The 15,051-nt window shown below is 47.7% G+C and overlaps 1 protein-coding gene across 1 annotated transcript in view; it reads right to left on the reverse strand.

The window, feature by feature from the left end:
* Window positions 1–15,051, reverse strand: part of PXN (paxillin) — a 42,367-nt gene continuing 27,316 nt past the window's right edge. Inside the window, exons 5-11 of the mRNA XM_062504324.1 lie at window positions 14,655–14,856; window positions 14,031–14,166; window positions 3,922–4,092; window positions 3,405–3,578; window positions 2,769–2,850; window positions 2,276–2,424; window positions 1–321 (exon numbers count right to left, since the gene is read on the reverse strand). Of these exons, the coding sequence (XP_062360308.1) occupies window positions 55–321; window positions 2,276–2,424; window positions 2,769–2,850; window positions 3,405–3,578; window positions 3,922–4,092; window positions 14,031–14,166; window positions 14,655–14,856 (1,181 nt within the window). The 3' untranslated portion in view covers window positions 1–54. The remainder of the gene's footprint in view (window positions 322–2,275; window positions 2,425–2,768; window positions 2,851–3,404; window positions 3,579–3,921; window positions 4,093–14,030; window positions 14,167–14,654; window positions 14,857–15,051) is intronic.

Consider the following 15,051-nt stretch of genomic DNA (forward strand, 5'->3'; position numbering starts at 1 on the left):
CAGAACTGCCAAGGGGGTGGCAGAAAGATGCTTTAGCGCCCATCTATGGTGCCTCTAACAGAAGAGCTTGAGGAAGCAGTTCTGGCAGTAGGGTTTGTCGTTCTGCTCTTTGAAGGTTCCTTTGTTGAGCTGCTTGAGGCAGAAGGCACAGACAAAGTGTTCTGGGTGGAATTTCTTGCCCATAGCAGTGATGCAGCGTCCCGTGATGGGCTTCTGGCAGCCGGAGCAGAGCGAGCCGCGGCGCTCGTGGTAATGCACCTCGCAGTAGGGCTGCCCGTCGTGCTCGAAGAAGCTGCCGTTGACAAATGGGGTGAAACATTCCTGCAGCAGGACAAAGCAAAGGGGACAGGTTGTACGAGAAGCTGGAGTGGTGGGGAGGGCAGCTCTACAAGCATCCTCTGCTCTATGGCACAGCCCAGCTGTGCTGTGGGCAGGTGAACTGCTGCCTTTCAGCACTGTGCTGTTATTCAGAGCCAAACTCTGTCCATCATGAGTAGTTTCCAAAAAAAAAAAAAATACTAAGAAATAGACAGATACAGACACAAGCAAGGGAATTAACCAGCTCCTTCACCCAGCTGGCTTCACTTCTACAAAGAAAATACTATGGATGAGCTACCAAATGTGTCCAGCCAGGAAAAAAAGAGAACATTCCTGCCCTGAGATAGGAAACACTGCAGTACCTTTCCCTGTTTTTTTTTCCTCACTCTAGCTTCCCCACAAGGGCAAGCAGAATAAAGGACCAACACAGACTTTCATGCAGCAGAATCATGATGACCATGGGACTGGTTCCAGCTGAGAAAATCAGGCACAGTTAATCTTCGTGAGTGACCTCTCCAGAATGGCTGGCATTAGACAGGTACACTCTGCAAAGGATTGTCCAGCCTGAAACATTTCCACCAGTTACACATGGGTCACTGCTGGGAGAAACTGTTCTATAGTGTTAGTGATGTTGAATAGATAAGGGGAAGAAGATACACCAGCTATGTGATAAGTGTAGGGGAGCTGCTCCCTCCCCCTCCGAGTCAGGCAGCTGAGGACACTTCACTGCAGAACTTGCAATAGAAGCACCTACCATCCCCACCAGACTGGGGACTCTCCTCTCTTTATAGAAGTAGGAAACTGAGGCAGCAGAGTAAGGGAAAGAGTTGAGAACACTGCCAGATTTACCAAATATATCAGCACCAAGACCCAGAGGAGCCAGTTTCCTGATTCCTGGTTTTGCTGTCCTCAGGGAGGACACTGAGTATGACACACAGCTGGCTCCCAGCATGTGCACAGGAGTCCAGCAACAGCATTCAGAGCCATGGGCAGCTGAACACTTGCAATACCAGGAGAATGCAGTTTGCCTGCAGTGAGTCCAAGACTTTACCAATGCTGACAGTTACTTCAGTAAACAGTCTCTTCCCTCAGTCAGCAGGACAGCTGAAAAGTTTGTTATGCTTTTGCAGAAACAGAATCACATCTTGTGGCCTGGATGAAGCTCATACTGGCCTCGCTAATTCAAGCCGCAGCAAGGGGAAAGGAAAACAGAACTGCTTAATAAAGTCTCAATCTTCTGCATGGGAAGGCATAGCCCCAACCAGTCCCAGTCAGGCACAGCTTCTGCCTCACTGTGCACAGCACTGCAGGAGCCACAGACAGTCCCAACAGGCTGGTGACCGTCTGCTCTGAGCATCACAACAGGAATCAGCAGCTTGTGGTTCTGGCTGCTTGATCTGTTTTCTGCCTTCTCTCCCACTCTAGGAAACAGTGGCTGATTTGGCTCATCTCTTGAGGACAGCAAGAGTTAATATTTGCAATGCTCTCTGAAAGAGTGCCAAGCATTTAATCTGCAGTGTTCCTGTTTATTATGCCTGTTGTATGGAGCCTGCCACTATTTCACTGACTTGCATGTTTGTCTGAACAAGGTCACTTTCATTAGTTTACATTGTCAGATGGGGCATGGGAGGAAGATCCTCAAAATCTGATTGCTGAGAAAAGTGCACAGAGAGAAGCTTAGCTTATAATTATTTAAAGGTCACAGAAAATATCTCTCTTTATCTGTGAGCTGCTGCAGAAGCCCATAATTGCAGCTGGGAACAGAAAGAGCAAAGCAACCAAAAGTTTACTATAAACAGAGAACAAGAAGGTGTTTGGTTGCTGGCATGTTTTTATGTTGTGGGGCTGGCTGCCCTTCACTACCCCACAGACACCTTTCCCCAATATGGAACCAGATGCCTCAGGGTGGAAATAAGAGGGGTCATACATCAGCAGCAAAGGACCTTGGGTTTCTTACCCGACAGACAAAGCACTCAGGGTGCCACAGGGTGTTCAAGGCAGAGATGTAGTTTTCCAGGATAGCCCGGGCACAGCCTCCACACTTGGGAGCAAACATATCAAAGTAGTCCTTGCGGCAATAGGCTTTGCCATCCTTCTCATGAAATCCTGCCGAAGGAGAGGAGAGGCAAAGGGATCAGCTCCCCATCTTCACCTGTGGCCACACAACCTGTGCAGGGTAACCCGTGTGGGTAGGATCATCCTCCCCCATGCTAACACATGCAGCAGCTAGAGCTTGTTCTGTTCCCTTCCCATCCTAGCAGAGGCATGTTCTTCCTCTCCAGGGAGAAGCCATGATTCCTGGCACCATCCTTCCTCCATAAAAAGCTCCCTTGGAACTTCAGTAGTTCGCCTGTAATGCCTCGGGCTGTACCCCAGCAGCAGCTCTGCCTCACTCCCTCATCTGCAGTTCAGAGGGGAGATTGCTTTCCCCTTGCACAAACCAGCAATACCTTCAGGTCCAAAGAAAGCTCCACACTGAGCACAGAAAAAGTGTTCAGGGTGCCATGTCCTGTCCAAAGCCGTCACCACTTTCTGTTCAGGAGAAAACACAAACTGCAGGTCATGGAAATGATGGCTTCATCTTGGAGGTAAGGGGGACTGGACAAAGGGGAGAACACATGAATGTTGGTGCTGACAAGAGCAAGCATTAAAACAGACTGTCCTTTAGAGAGCAGAGTCAATTTGCCCCTGCCTCTGGTGCATTCAGACTTTCCCACTGCACACTTTTTTTACCCTAAAAGGATCTCAGGCACTGCTTCCTCCCTTACACAGGGCCCCATCCAGTCCTCAGGACCAGCACTGGTGCCTGTTACCACAGGCTACCAACAACAAAAGGTTGAATCATTACCAGAATGATGGAGCAATGTGGGGTTGTGAAGGAACTTCAGCAAAGATAAGAGGGACCAACTCCACTCTCTAGTGTAAGAATTTGACTGTGCCAAGTTGTTTCCCTTTCAAAGCAAGGACAAAACAAATACACAAATCCCTGAACAAAATCTTCCACCCAGGATACATGGGTGAAGTGGAATTTTAACACCTAGTCCTGCAGCAACTTGCCAGCACCGTGACTCCTGCGAGGAACTCACATCAAGGATGGGCCCATTGCAGTAGTAGCAGCGAGGAGAGAAGAGGTTGTGATAGTCCTTCTCACAGTAGGGCTGCCCATCCCGCTCAAAGAAGTTCCGAGACCCGATCTCCTCCTGGCAGTGGGTGCAGACGAAGTGCTCAGGGTGCCAGGTTTTCCCCATGGCTGTAACTACCTGTTGGGAAGACAGATTATGGAGAATAACTCTATCTCTCCCTGCCCTAGACCACATGACAAGATACCAGCTGGAGGTCAGCAAGAATGACAAGTTCTACTACTCAAGTGAGCCCTGGACTGGGGTAGCATGAAAACTGAATTACCTATCATCTCAGGAGAGGGCAGTCCCTCAGGGGCAGGGTAGAGGTCACTGGAGGAGCTTACAGCGTACCTAGCCAGTGGATAAATAGAGTACTTCAGTTTCTCCAGCATCTCCAGTCTCTCCAGCCTCACGAAACTCCCTCCCCGTTACTCCCAGCTGCAGCCCAAGGTTCAGCAATGAGGCAGCACCTTCAACTCACCTGCCCAGCAATAGGCTTCTTGCAGGCTCCGCAGACACCTTTGGCAACTGTAGCTACACCCAGTTTATTCAGGTCAGACTGAAGACTTCCCAGCATGGTATCCAGTTGACTGCCTGGCTTGGAGGCTGTGGATGGAGGGGAGCTGCTCCCAGCTTTTCCCTGTGCCATGAACTGCAGGTAAAAGAAAACAAATACTGTAAGGTTAATGCTGCTATGCTTATCAGATAAAGGCCTGCTGTTGCTGCCAGTGACTCGTCTGCAGAGACAGACAGGAGTCAGCTAGGTTCTCTGAAGAAGCTGGTGAGAGCCAGGATCAAGTACACACATGCAGAGACATGCAGAGAACTGAGGTATATAACAGCAGAGCTGTGAACTGAGGATTTGATTTTCCTTCACTGCACATACAGAAGTCACCAGCACATCCCAGGCACTCAGTGCAGTGCTCTCTAAGCCTTTGCCAAAAACCTCCCTTTACCTCATCAGTTCCTGGCCAGCTGACAAAGCAGACGCCATCCAGAGGGCCCCTTCTCCTTGACCTCTCCCCTATTCCTTTGCTCTTGCTCTCAGTTGTCTCTCCTCTGATAGAGATGCTCTTCTCTCCCTCATCTTACCTCCTTTTCACCACCTTCTGCACGTCAAGTCTCTCTCAGGTGGTTCTCACCCCATGACTGAGCTAAGCTACTGGAAGCAGGAAGGAACTCCCTCCCAGCTGGCTGCTGTTTACTTACAGAGAGGGCAGTGCATCCTCAGCAGACAGGGCTGCCACGTGTATTGTAGTTGGAAATGCACCGGTGGGGGGAAGGGGATTTGGACACTTGTCTCAGAGGCCCTTTCTGAAACTCACACCACCACAGCACACATGGCTTGGAAAGGCTTCCCAGAGGAGGGGAGAAATGTTTTACTAAGATTCGTAACTTATAAACAAAGCATATGTTCTCCTTGGCTACCACAGCCCCCTCTGAAGACAAACCCCAGCAAGGAAATAAAGATTATTTTAGATGACTTGGCACTGCCATAGCTACTGTCAGCTTTAGGGACACACAAAGAGTTTAGAGCACGTTTTCTTTTACTAAGAGATTAAATTAAAACAAGACAAAATCTGTGCCTATAAATAACCCACTAGCCTGCTGCTAGCCTAGCCAAAGGAGCATGGACATGCTGAAGTGCTCCAAGCTTTGGCAGACCCTACCCTTCCAGCCACAGGAGCTCTATTCCCTGTCCTGCAGCTGCTTGTCCTTGCAGTTGACCAGGTTATTCAATGACAAATCCTGGTTTCTGCTCGTTTGTATAAACATTTTCATGACATACATGAATTTAGCTGCTTTTACACACACAGCCACGCACTCCCCAGCCTTGCCTCACGTGCAGCATGACTCCCAATGGATCCTAACACAGCTTTTCCCTTCCTCTCTCCTCCCGTAACTTGGAACCTCTCCTAGTCTAACCACACAGAGCAGCCCCATCACACCCCAGTGTCCTCAGCCTAAAACAAACCCTTCACCACACAACACACATTTGCTACCAAAAACTGTTACAGTGACTGTCTCCAAAGCACACGAACAGCTGCAAGGATACTCTCACAGCAGGAGGCACCATGTCTTTGGAGACAAAGCCTGTCCAGAGTCCCAGGGTTAAGCCCAGGCTTCCTGCAGGGTGTGGCAGGAGGGAAAGGGCTGCACTGTGTGGGAAGAATCACAGTTTCTCTCGTTCTAGCCAGGGGTTATGGTCACGCAGGGCAGGCACAGATGCCACACACAAGTGATAAATACCATCCAGGAAGAAAGGAGATGAGATTAATTCAACACACAGCAACAGAGCACTTCATCTTGTAGTGACCTGGAGGGACCACACACTCCTGCCAGTCACAGCTGACCCCAGAGCAGGCACAAATACCTGTGCACACCTCCATTTCTAGCTGGCCCGGCCAATCCAGCCCTCTTGACAGCTCACAAATGAGCCGCCACCTCTACATAATGCATACTGTTTGTAGGGGACACTCAGCACATCATCCTCATAAACTGATCATGCAAAGGCCCTCCAAATTCCCACCCTTCACCCATGAGATTTGCCATCACTCAAGTTCAGAAAGGAGCTCTATGAGTAGCAAACCATGCAATACAGGATATTATCCACATTAACAGTGATGGGAGCTCCAGGAGCAGATCCCAACACACTCATCAGAGCACACACCATGCTGAGGAAACAGAAAGGGGATCCTGCCTTGTCAGGGGCTGTGGGGCCCCGGGGTGCAGGAGCAGCCAACAGACTGGCACTGCGGATGAGGGGACGAGCAGAGGTCACCTGGAAAGTACAACAGGTCAAGATGCAAAGGTGTTTCCTTGCTCACTGCTTGACAGCTGCCTGTACGCTAACACTGCACTGCACATAGATGTTAAAACTTGCCACCACCCTGGAGCTACAGCCCTTCCCTGGCAGGAGATGCAGAACCCAGGTCTTGACTATGCCATCTCCTCCCCAAAATCTACTTGTACAGTGGACATCTGCCTAAAAGGACAAACACAGGAAGGATTGCTGAGCTGCTCCTTCAGTATACATGCTCTGCCGTATTTTACTCTCCCCACTTCAGAGAGATTGCGGCAGGGAGAGCTGCAGGTTGTGTTTCAGAGTTACCTTCTTAATCTCAGAGGGAAATAAGAGTCCTTGCTGCACAAAGTGACTGTCAGGACACACAGGACCCACATATCCCAGCAAGTTACTGCACAGACATGTACTGTGCAGTGCTACAGATAGGATTAGATATTGTCCATGAGTCCTCTCTCCCATCCAGCAGTTCATACCAGCCTTTACCTGAACTGAACTGTCAAATCACAAGCAGTAGTCAGACTGGAAAATACTGTTAAAAACAAAAACCAGAACAGAGAAGCCTGCCTGCATTTCTGGGAAGAAAGCTTCATCTTCAGTCTGACAGCCAACAGAGATAACTGCCTTGGTGCTAGGGGTCCAGGTCTGGGGAGAACAGGAATGTTTGGGATCTTCATTAGGAGGGGTGCCCACAACAGAAACCTCATTATAATCATTATCAGAAGCTTCGCACTGGAAGAGAGGCTTGGGAGCCAAGCTGAGGGAAGAGGAAGAGACTGGACTAGGAGCTGGGGTAGATGACACGTGGGAAGGCTGTGGTGGGAGTGAGAGAAGAGGTGCAGGGCCAGAGGCAGGAGAAGAAGCAGCGCTAGCAGAGACTATCTTTGCAGCTTCTTTGGAAGGCTGGAGCTGGGAAGAGGCTGGAACAGAGATTGTCCTCCTGGGGAGGAGCGGAGATTCTGGAGGAAAAACCACCTAGAAAGACACGGAGGAAGAAGAAAGGTGAATAAATCCAAAGAGGAACCAACAAGCACTTCCTTTAACAGGAAGGCTGGCTCCTACCAGTATGCTTATCTAAGGGGAAAAGGCGGCAAGAAAGAGAAGGGAACTAGAAAAGGTGCTGTTCCCTGTAGCTTAAGGAAGAGCACCATCTTACTCATCCCCAGAAAGCCCTGTACAGGCACAGCACTGGACAAAACAGAGCACACCTCTGTGTCAGGCTTTCCAGTGCAGTTTAAAAAATAATAACCCCACGGGGACATTTGAGATGTGATAGCAGCAGACTGCATCAACAGGTAACATCAGCAGTCCTCTCAGATCCCACTGCAGTTCTTAAACATCCAGAACTAGGACCCTATACTGCTTTCCCTCTCAGGACAGACAAGGGAGAATAGAAAGAGTTAATTCCTCATTTTGTGTCATTTAGGATGCTCAGAAACTCAATCTGGACCTCCACACAATGCTGTCTGGACAGAGGGACATGCTGGAATTTCCCAGTGCAGTGACCCTGCTTTCTACCTTCTCTACTTGCTGTTCACCATTCTGCTCTTCCCCCCAGGGCCTGGCAGTGACAATGACCCCCTCTGTCAGCCAGACATCCTGGCTTTGCCATTCTTCCTGCTCCTGGGTATTGATGCCCGGTTTGTCCTGACGCTCCTCAATCAAGCGATCTTGGGACTCAGTCTTGTGGAATATGGCAGGACCTAGTTTATGCCTTGGAGAGAGGTCCCGAGACATTGGATGCACATTCGAAGTCTCTTTTGTCCTCTTGATTAAAGATTTAATCTGAATGACAAAGGCAATAGTATCAGCAGAGAAGAGCAATGTCAGAGCAAGCCCCAAGATGCAACAGCACAAACTCAAAGACGTTAGTGACAACTGTGAGCAGGAAGAGTGATGGCATTTATTCCACAATGCCAGAATTCCTCTTGGCACAGCCCAGAACAGTGACTCAGTGCAAGGAAAAACCCTGTAAGGATAATCACAGCAGCCAAAAATAACTGTCTAGAAAAGGAAGAGAAAGATTAACCAGTGGGAAGCCAAGATAGGAGGTACAACACGAGCATTCCACTGAGCATTACAGAAACCTCAGCATCACAAGGACACAGAGCTGCCTCCCTGTGCTTGCCCTTGACAGGCACAAGGCTCTTGGTCAGAGATATCTGTTGCACAAAGTGTACTCCAGCATGGAAAGGAACACTAACAGCTTCAGTAATGAGACCTAAAAAGGTAAGCAGAGTAGAGGAGCTGCCATCCCAATCAGCTGCATGAAACAGCCCTTCCAGCTTTCTGGAGGTCTCTGTGGACTGAGCCTTACCCCAGTGAGCAACTGGAAGTCCATTTCACAAGGAAGTCCCTACAAACTGCCATGTTCTGTGCTGCTGAACCACATGCAGGAGAGACCACAAGATAAAGCTGGGGGTTGTGAAGCCCCGTGACATGCAGCTGTCAGTGACACGGCTCAGAGCTCGTGCTGTTAGCAGGGTGAGCCTGGGCACACTCACTGCACACACACACACTGTTAGTGTGCTGTGCTGGCACAACAGTCCCGGCTAGGACCCGCCCTACTCCTACATTCACTCAGTGCCTGCCTGGCCTGACGCAGAAATCCTCTCAATGGGTGGTTTGGAGACACATGGCAGGTCCCATTCAGCCTTCCCAAGGTTTTCAGAAGATTTCGGAGTGACTGCAGAACTTCTGAACTGCTCATTTTCCTGGTCTCCTTTGGCCTTGTTCATGTTAGCAGTATCTGCTTTCCTAGGAGTTCTGTCTCTGCCCTGCCTCTTGCCCAGATCAGGACAGTGGTGTACCTTGGTTTCACGTGGCACTTCAGCCTTCAGATCCTGTCCTTGCTCCACTACAGAGCCCAACTGATTTTTAGTGTCTGGAAACACATCCCACCGATCCAGGGCAACAACAGAAGGTTCATTAACAGAATCCAAAACACTGTCATTCCTTGAACGAACCTCTGGCACATGTGCAGGCAGCTCCAGGGCCCATAGCTCATCTAAAGCTGTTTCCATACTTCTGCCCTGGGAGGAAAGAGCTGGGTTGTCCCTAAGTGCTCCCTGCTGATGCAGCTCTTTGGGTATCTGCCCCTTCAAAGTATTTGAAATAGGTACACTTGAGATTTTGGGGTCAGTTCTCTGCTCCTTCTTCTCAGTCTCTTTTGCCACGTCACACCCTAAGCCCCGTGCCTCCACACTAGCAGATCTACAGAGAAGCTCCACACTGGAAGCTGGCACAGCCTGGGAAGTATTTCTGGAAGAGTCAGGCTTTCTGTTCAGATGAACTAAGCTTGCAGAGGCCACCTGCTCCCCACGAGTAGCATATCCAGAGGAGCTCCGTGGTGGGGGCACAGGGACAGTTTGTGCTAAACGGGGCACAGGTGGAGGGGCAGCAGGATGCCCTGACAAAGGCAGAACTGCAGTGCCACTGCCTTCCTCAATGCAGGGGTCTGCTGAGGGGACAGATGTTGGCACTGTTGAGTCCCCACTGTGACTTGCAGAAGGGTATTTGGAATGGGACAGCACTGTTAAACTGTGAGGAGTGTTGCTGGAGTCTGCATTTGCTGAACTGGGAACCGGTTCTAGGGAAGATTCAGAAATCAGAGACATAGTGGAACTGGTCTGCAAAAAAAGAGATAGAGGGAATAAGGAGAAAAAAGATAATGACAGAGATGACGAGAAAAAAGGCACAGAATTAAGCATCATAAGAATCCTTAATAAGAATATACTTATATGACTTCCAAATCAAAAAGCCATGCTGACCCAGATCCTTACTTCCAAGAGTAAGGAAGAAAAATGAAACACAAAAGAGTAGAACCGGTATGACATTGTACAGATCTTCATGAGTTCTACAGCCACTGGGATCCTTTTTCTGGGCTGTCCTCCTCAGTGACAGCTCAGTCTTCACCTGCAGCTATAATGGGGGCATGACATAGCCACTGCAACTGCTGGGAAGCCAGCTCCAAACCCAGGAGTGTCTCAACTGTGAATAAAGGTCACATTAACTTACTCACAGTCAGACATGTAAATTTTATATTCCAAAGCTGCAAAAAATTCAATCAATGTATAGAACAAAGCATGACATTTTCTTCTTGATACACTAATAAAATTCTCCAGTTGGCTGAGTTCATGACAGTGAATACAAAGCTTCAGGGCATCCACAGCAAGTGCAGATGACACAGGCTTTGTTCTATTCACATCACTAATCTCACCTTGGAAGTGACACACACTGAATCTATACAAGCCTGTCAGTCACTCCATGCCTTTGTGAGCATTGCTTAGGTGGCAGATTAGCCTCTTCCCCTTAGGCCAAAGTCTCCACATTGACATTGTAATAAAATCAGTATTAATTTTAATCCAAAAAACCATTCTAAAAAGAGCAACTAATACAGGGGTTTTGCTTTTCCTTGATTTACAAGGACTTTTAAAAACAAAAGTTCATTGGTTCTTCTTTCCCCACTTCCAGTGGTTCCTGACTAAACTCTAGGAGACAAAGTGGTACTACTCCTTTTTCTTAGAAAGGGATACTCAGAACAGTGACTTGGACAAGCTCACAGAGCAGGTCAATCTAAGACCAAGACTGTGCCTTCTTAGTTTTAAAAATGTATCCACAAAGGATTTCCAAATCCAAGGGCTATCAAAACCTGCTCTGACTCTTAGTCATGTTTTCCAGAGAAGCCTAAAGAAGACAGATGTGTATGCTCTGAGGTGGAGGGGCACAGAACTTTCTAAGCCCCACACATGCTACCTCAGTCTCCACTTACCTTTCTGAGATACTTATCATGGAAAAAACAATATAATTAACCAGAACATGCACAAAACTTGTCAGTAAGTGGAAGAATAACCTTCAGCTGACCTGAGCTCCTGCCATGCTGAGGGGCCAGGAGCTGGCACACACACACACACACACACACGATTGCAAAGTCACACAAGTAGTGCTACAAGGAGACTGTTCTCGGAAAGGAAAGAGCAATAAGAGACCTAATTTCATTATAGATTGCTCTTCTCCTTGAGTAACACAGCCAGGCTACTGTGACCACAGTCACAGCTGAAATGAAAACGACTAGCAAGTATATTAAAATGAGGGAATTTCTCAATAGTGCCTTCTCTCTGTATTTTGCCTAAGCTGGGTACACCTGTAAAAGTAACCTGGTTTGATGCTGTGCTTCACACTTGGTTTCCAGACTTCGTAAAATGAAGTCAGTAATTTTCAAGGCAAGAGTAGCATTTTGCTCAAACATCACTATTTTCAACATACTAAAACCATACTAATTCCAAAATAAGAGCAATGGGTGAGCACTCAACAGTAACAGAACAGTTAACTACCAGCATCCAGCTATGCAGTAAGCAGGCATCACATTACACAGAAAAAAACAAGTGCACTAAGTAATCTCAGTGCCTGATGACCGATGAACCAGATAACCAAAATCAAATGAATTCTGTAAGCAAAAAGAAGGAGCCACAAATTAGGGTGAGTAAAATATGATAAAAGGTTAATGTATCATCACCTTTTACTCTGGGGTACAGGGCGAATCAAGCACCAGTGCCTTCCACTCCTCCCACCCCCATCCACTGCAACTCCAACTAGTTACACATCATATTGGGTTTTTTATCCTCTTTCCTGCAGTCACACACAGTCTGATACTCAAACAGCAGCCTTTCATACTGCACCTTCCTTGGCAAAGACTCCCCTTGTCTCCCTTATATGTTGACAATGGTACAGACTAGAATACACTTTTACAGCCAAGGTAACACCCCCAGCTGTCACAAACAGAAGAGGTATAACCAAACAAAAAGGACTAAAGGGAAAATGAAGCAACCTGAAGGACAGGAAAAAAAGTGAAAGTAACTTAAAAACAGTCAGTTACATCATTAACAAAAGGGAAATGATCACAGAAGCCATGTTGCTTGGGCTCCAGAAAGAAGGTTTAGGGACAGATGAGCTCAATGCATCACAAAAATACAAACGCTGTGCTTAATAAAGCCCAAATCTTAAAATCTTGCTGCATTTCAATTTGGTCTCTGAGGTCAACTGAAAACTAAGCCAGGAAAGTAGGTGGTATATTAGTCACAGCAGCTCATCTCTGCCATGCAGGTTTTACTGGAGATTATTATTACTTCTTCTCAGGAGTGCAAAGTACTGGAACACCCACATTTTAAAATGTCCTTCCCTGTGTCTTGCCAAAGAAACCTGTGCTGGGCAAGGTCATTCTCAGTTGCCAAGAGCTCACCTGGGAGCAAAGGCTGGACCACACCCTGAGCTTGTTCCCAGATAAAAGCAACAGGGGCACAAGGCCACAGAGCTCAGCTCCCACAGCACATGGAAGGAGCAGGGCAGGGAATGCCAGAAGCACAAGTGGGAGCTCCCTCCAGCTTCACCACACTGCAGTGTTTCAACCAGGCTGAATAGAGCTTGTGGCTATCCTGCACTAGACCCTAGGACCTCCAAAGGAGAAAAAAGGCAACACTGAGGTGTCAATAGTTGCAACTGACTAAATACACACTACAGTAAGTCTAGAGAAAACACTGAGGAACTCCCAGATTCTCACTGATTTACGTGCAAGTGCTAGGAATGGCAGAATGAATTCCATTCCAGCAAGCACAAGGCAAGTGAAGCTTCTCAGAACATGTGTGCTCAGTGCTGGGTTCTGAACTCACACTTGTCACAACTCTGTGTATTGTACTGACCTCCAAGGGACCCACCAGGCACAGAAAGAACAGCAAACAGTAGAGCTGTCACTGCATGTTCTGTACCTCTCCTCACAAAACATTGCTCAGCTCTGGGTGCCCCACCTAACATCAACTAGGAGGAGATGGAGTTCAGCACAGACAAAAAAAATCTCAAGCATGCAGCAGAATCTTCCATACAGGGATAAAACAGAGTTAGGAACTGATTTAGGATTAGAAAGCAGATATGTATGTAAAAAAGGTACGCCTAACATAGAGATTATCTAGTATATTTGCTTTCTCCACCTCTCTCAGAACAAATCCAAGTCAATAGTTCAGTAAAACTAAGCAAATCAGCTGAAAGTAGAAAGTGAAAAAATATTTTTCATTTTGCTATGACTATGGGTAAATGAAGTCTCATGAAAACAACTTCCATAGTTCATCATCTAATGCAGGAATGCTAACATACCCACACTAGTAAAGAAAAAGTTATTCAATTACATATGCCAACACTGAGTAGTGTTTGCTACTTGCCCCCACAAGAAGTTCAAACTTTAATCCCACTTTGAGGTGAGTAAGAGATTTTGTTTTAAGATAAAAACTTTGAAATCTCCTTCTGTCTCATGTAAAGGCTTCAGTGCTCACACATGCCTGGAATATCCATTCTCCTCAGGGAAAGCACATCAGGGTAGAAACACACTTCAGAGAGGAGAGTCATCCCACAGAACAGAAGGGCCTGGTCTCTGTTAGTAACCAGAGTGGTGTCCCATGTCTCTCTCCTTCTCATTAAGTTGTAGCACAGCAAAATAATTCACTCTGTACTGAGAGGTAACAAAGCTCATTATCTATGGCAAACAGACAAACTGCAGAACTGAAAGAAAAACAGATCCCAGAACTGCCTTACCCTGCCAGTGATGAGAATTTATAGCAGTCAAGGACACCTACAGCACCACTCAGAAAGCACAAATACACCAGAGAAGTTTATCAGAACAAATGTGAAAGGCAAAGGAGGCATTCTGGAGACCAACCAAGGTCAGCAAATGTGGTTAACGGGCAAGAGAGACTGGGGTGGGTAGGGACAAGATGAAGCATTGAGTGGTCATGACAGGGTACCTTAAAGTCAGAGAGAGATGCCATCAGCTCATCCAGCTCTCGTGTAGCTGAAGAAGCAGAAATTCGGGTCTGCTGCTGACTGGCAGTGACACGCTGGGGGCTGCTCACCTCGCCCTGGCTCACAGTGATTGCAGGCCTGGCCAGGAGGAAAAAGTAAAATTTTAAAAAGTGTTCAAAGTGTTTAAACCTGGGAGGGCACTCCTAGACTGTAAGTCCCACTGTTCCCACAAGTAAGCAGAGTATGAGGAGTTTCATCAGCACAGCCCAACCTGGCCCAGCTTCACCAACAGTGCAGACCCTGCCTCATGTGTGCACACACATCCCATCCACTAAGAAACAGATGATGTCTGAACATTCATTTTGTCAGACAGGGGTACCTGTGGTCAGCTGTACATCTGAGCTTGAACAGTCCACCTCTTATGGATGATTTATGCATTTTTCCATCCAGAAGTAGATTAAAAAGCACCAGCATCTTCATGCACCCGCCTGATTTCTGACCCTTTAGACAAAGCCCATCTTCCATCTGTTACTCTCCTGCAGCAGCTGCCCCTACACTAGAGTCACCATTCCCCCAGGAGCCCATCCCACCCCACCCAAGCCTGCAACCACCAAACCATTACTCACACTGGACTTGGCACAGAGCTCTCCAGCTCATCCAGCAGGCTCTCCACACTGGGACGCACATCTTCAATCCCACGGGCACCATTTCTCTTGGGCTTTTCTTTGGTCGGGGGTGCAGCCTTCCCTCCCCCTGAGCTGCTGTTCTCTGGGACAACATAGTGAGGGCCAGCCACGCTGGGCAGTGATGGGCTTCTGCCAGCCTCATCTGAAGAAAGGGGAGCAGAAAAGAGCTATTCAGAGCCCCATTACACACACACACACGTGCTGATCGCAGGCAAGTACAAAACATTGTCCAGACATCTTGTGGATCATCCATCTTCAAGGACATGAAAAACTTAACAGTGCAAGGGCCTGACTAGCTTCAAAACTCTAGTAAGAGGCAGTTTTGAAGTTGGTCTTG

The sequence above is a fragment of the Cinclus cinclus genome, chromosome 17 (assembly GCF_963662255.1).
Source record: "Cinclus cinclus chromosome 17, bCinCin1.1, whole genome shotgun sequence".
Classification (NCBI taxonomy): Eukaryota; Metazoa; Chordata; class Aves; order Passeriformes; family Cinclidae; genus Cinclus; species Cinclus cinclus.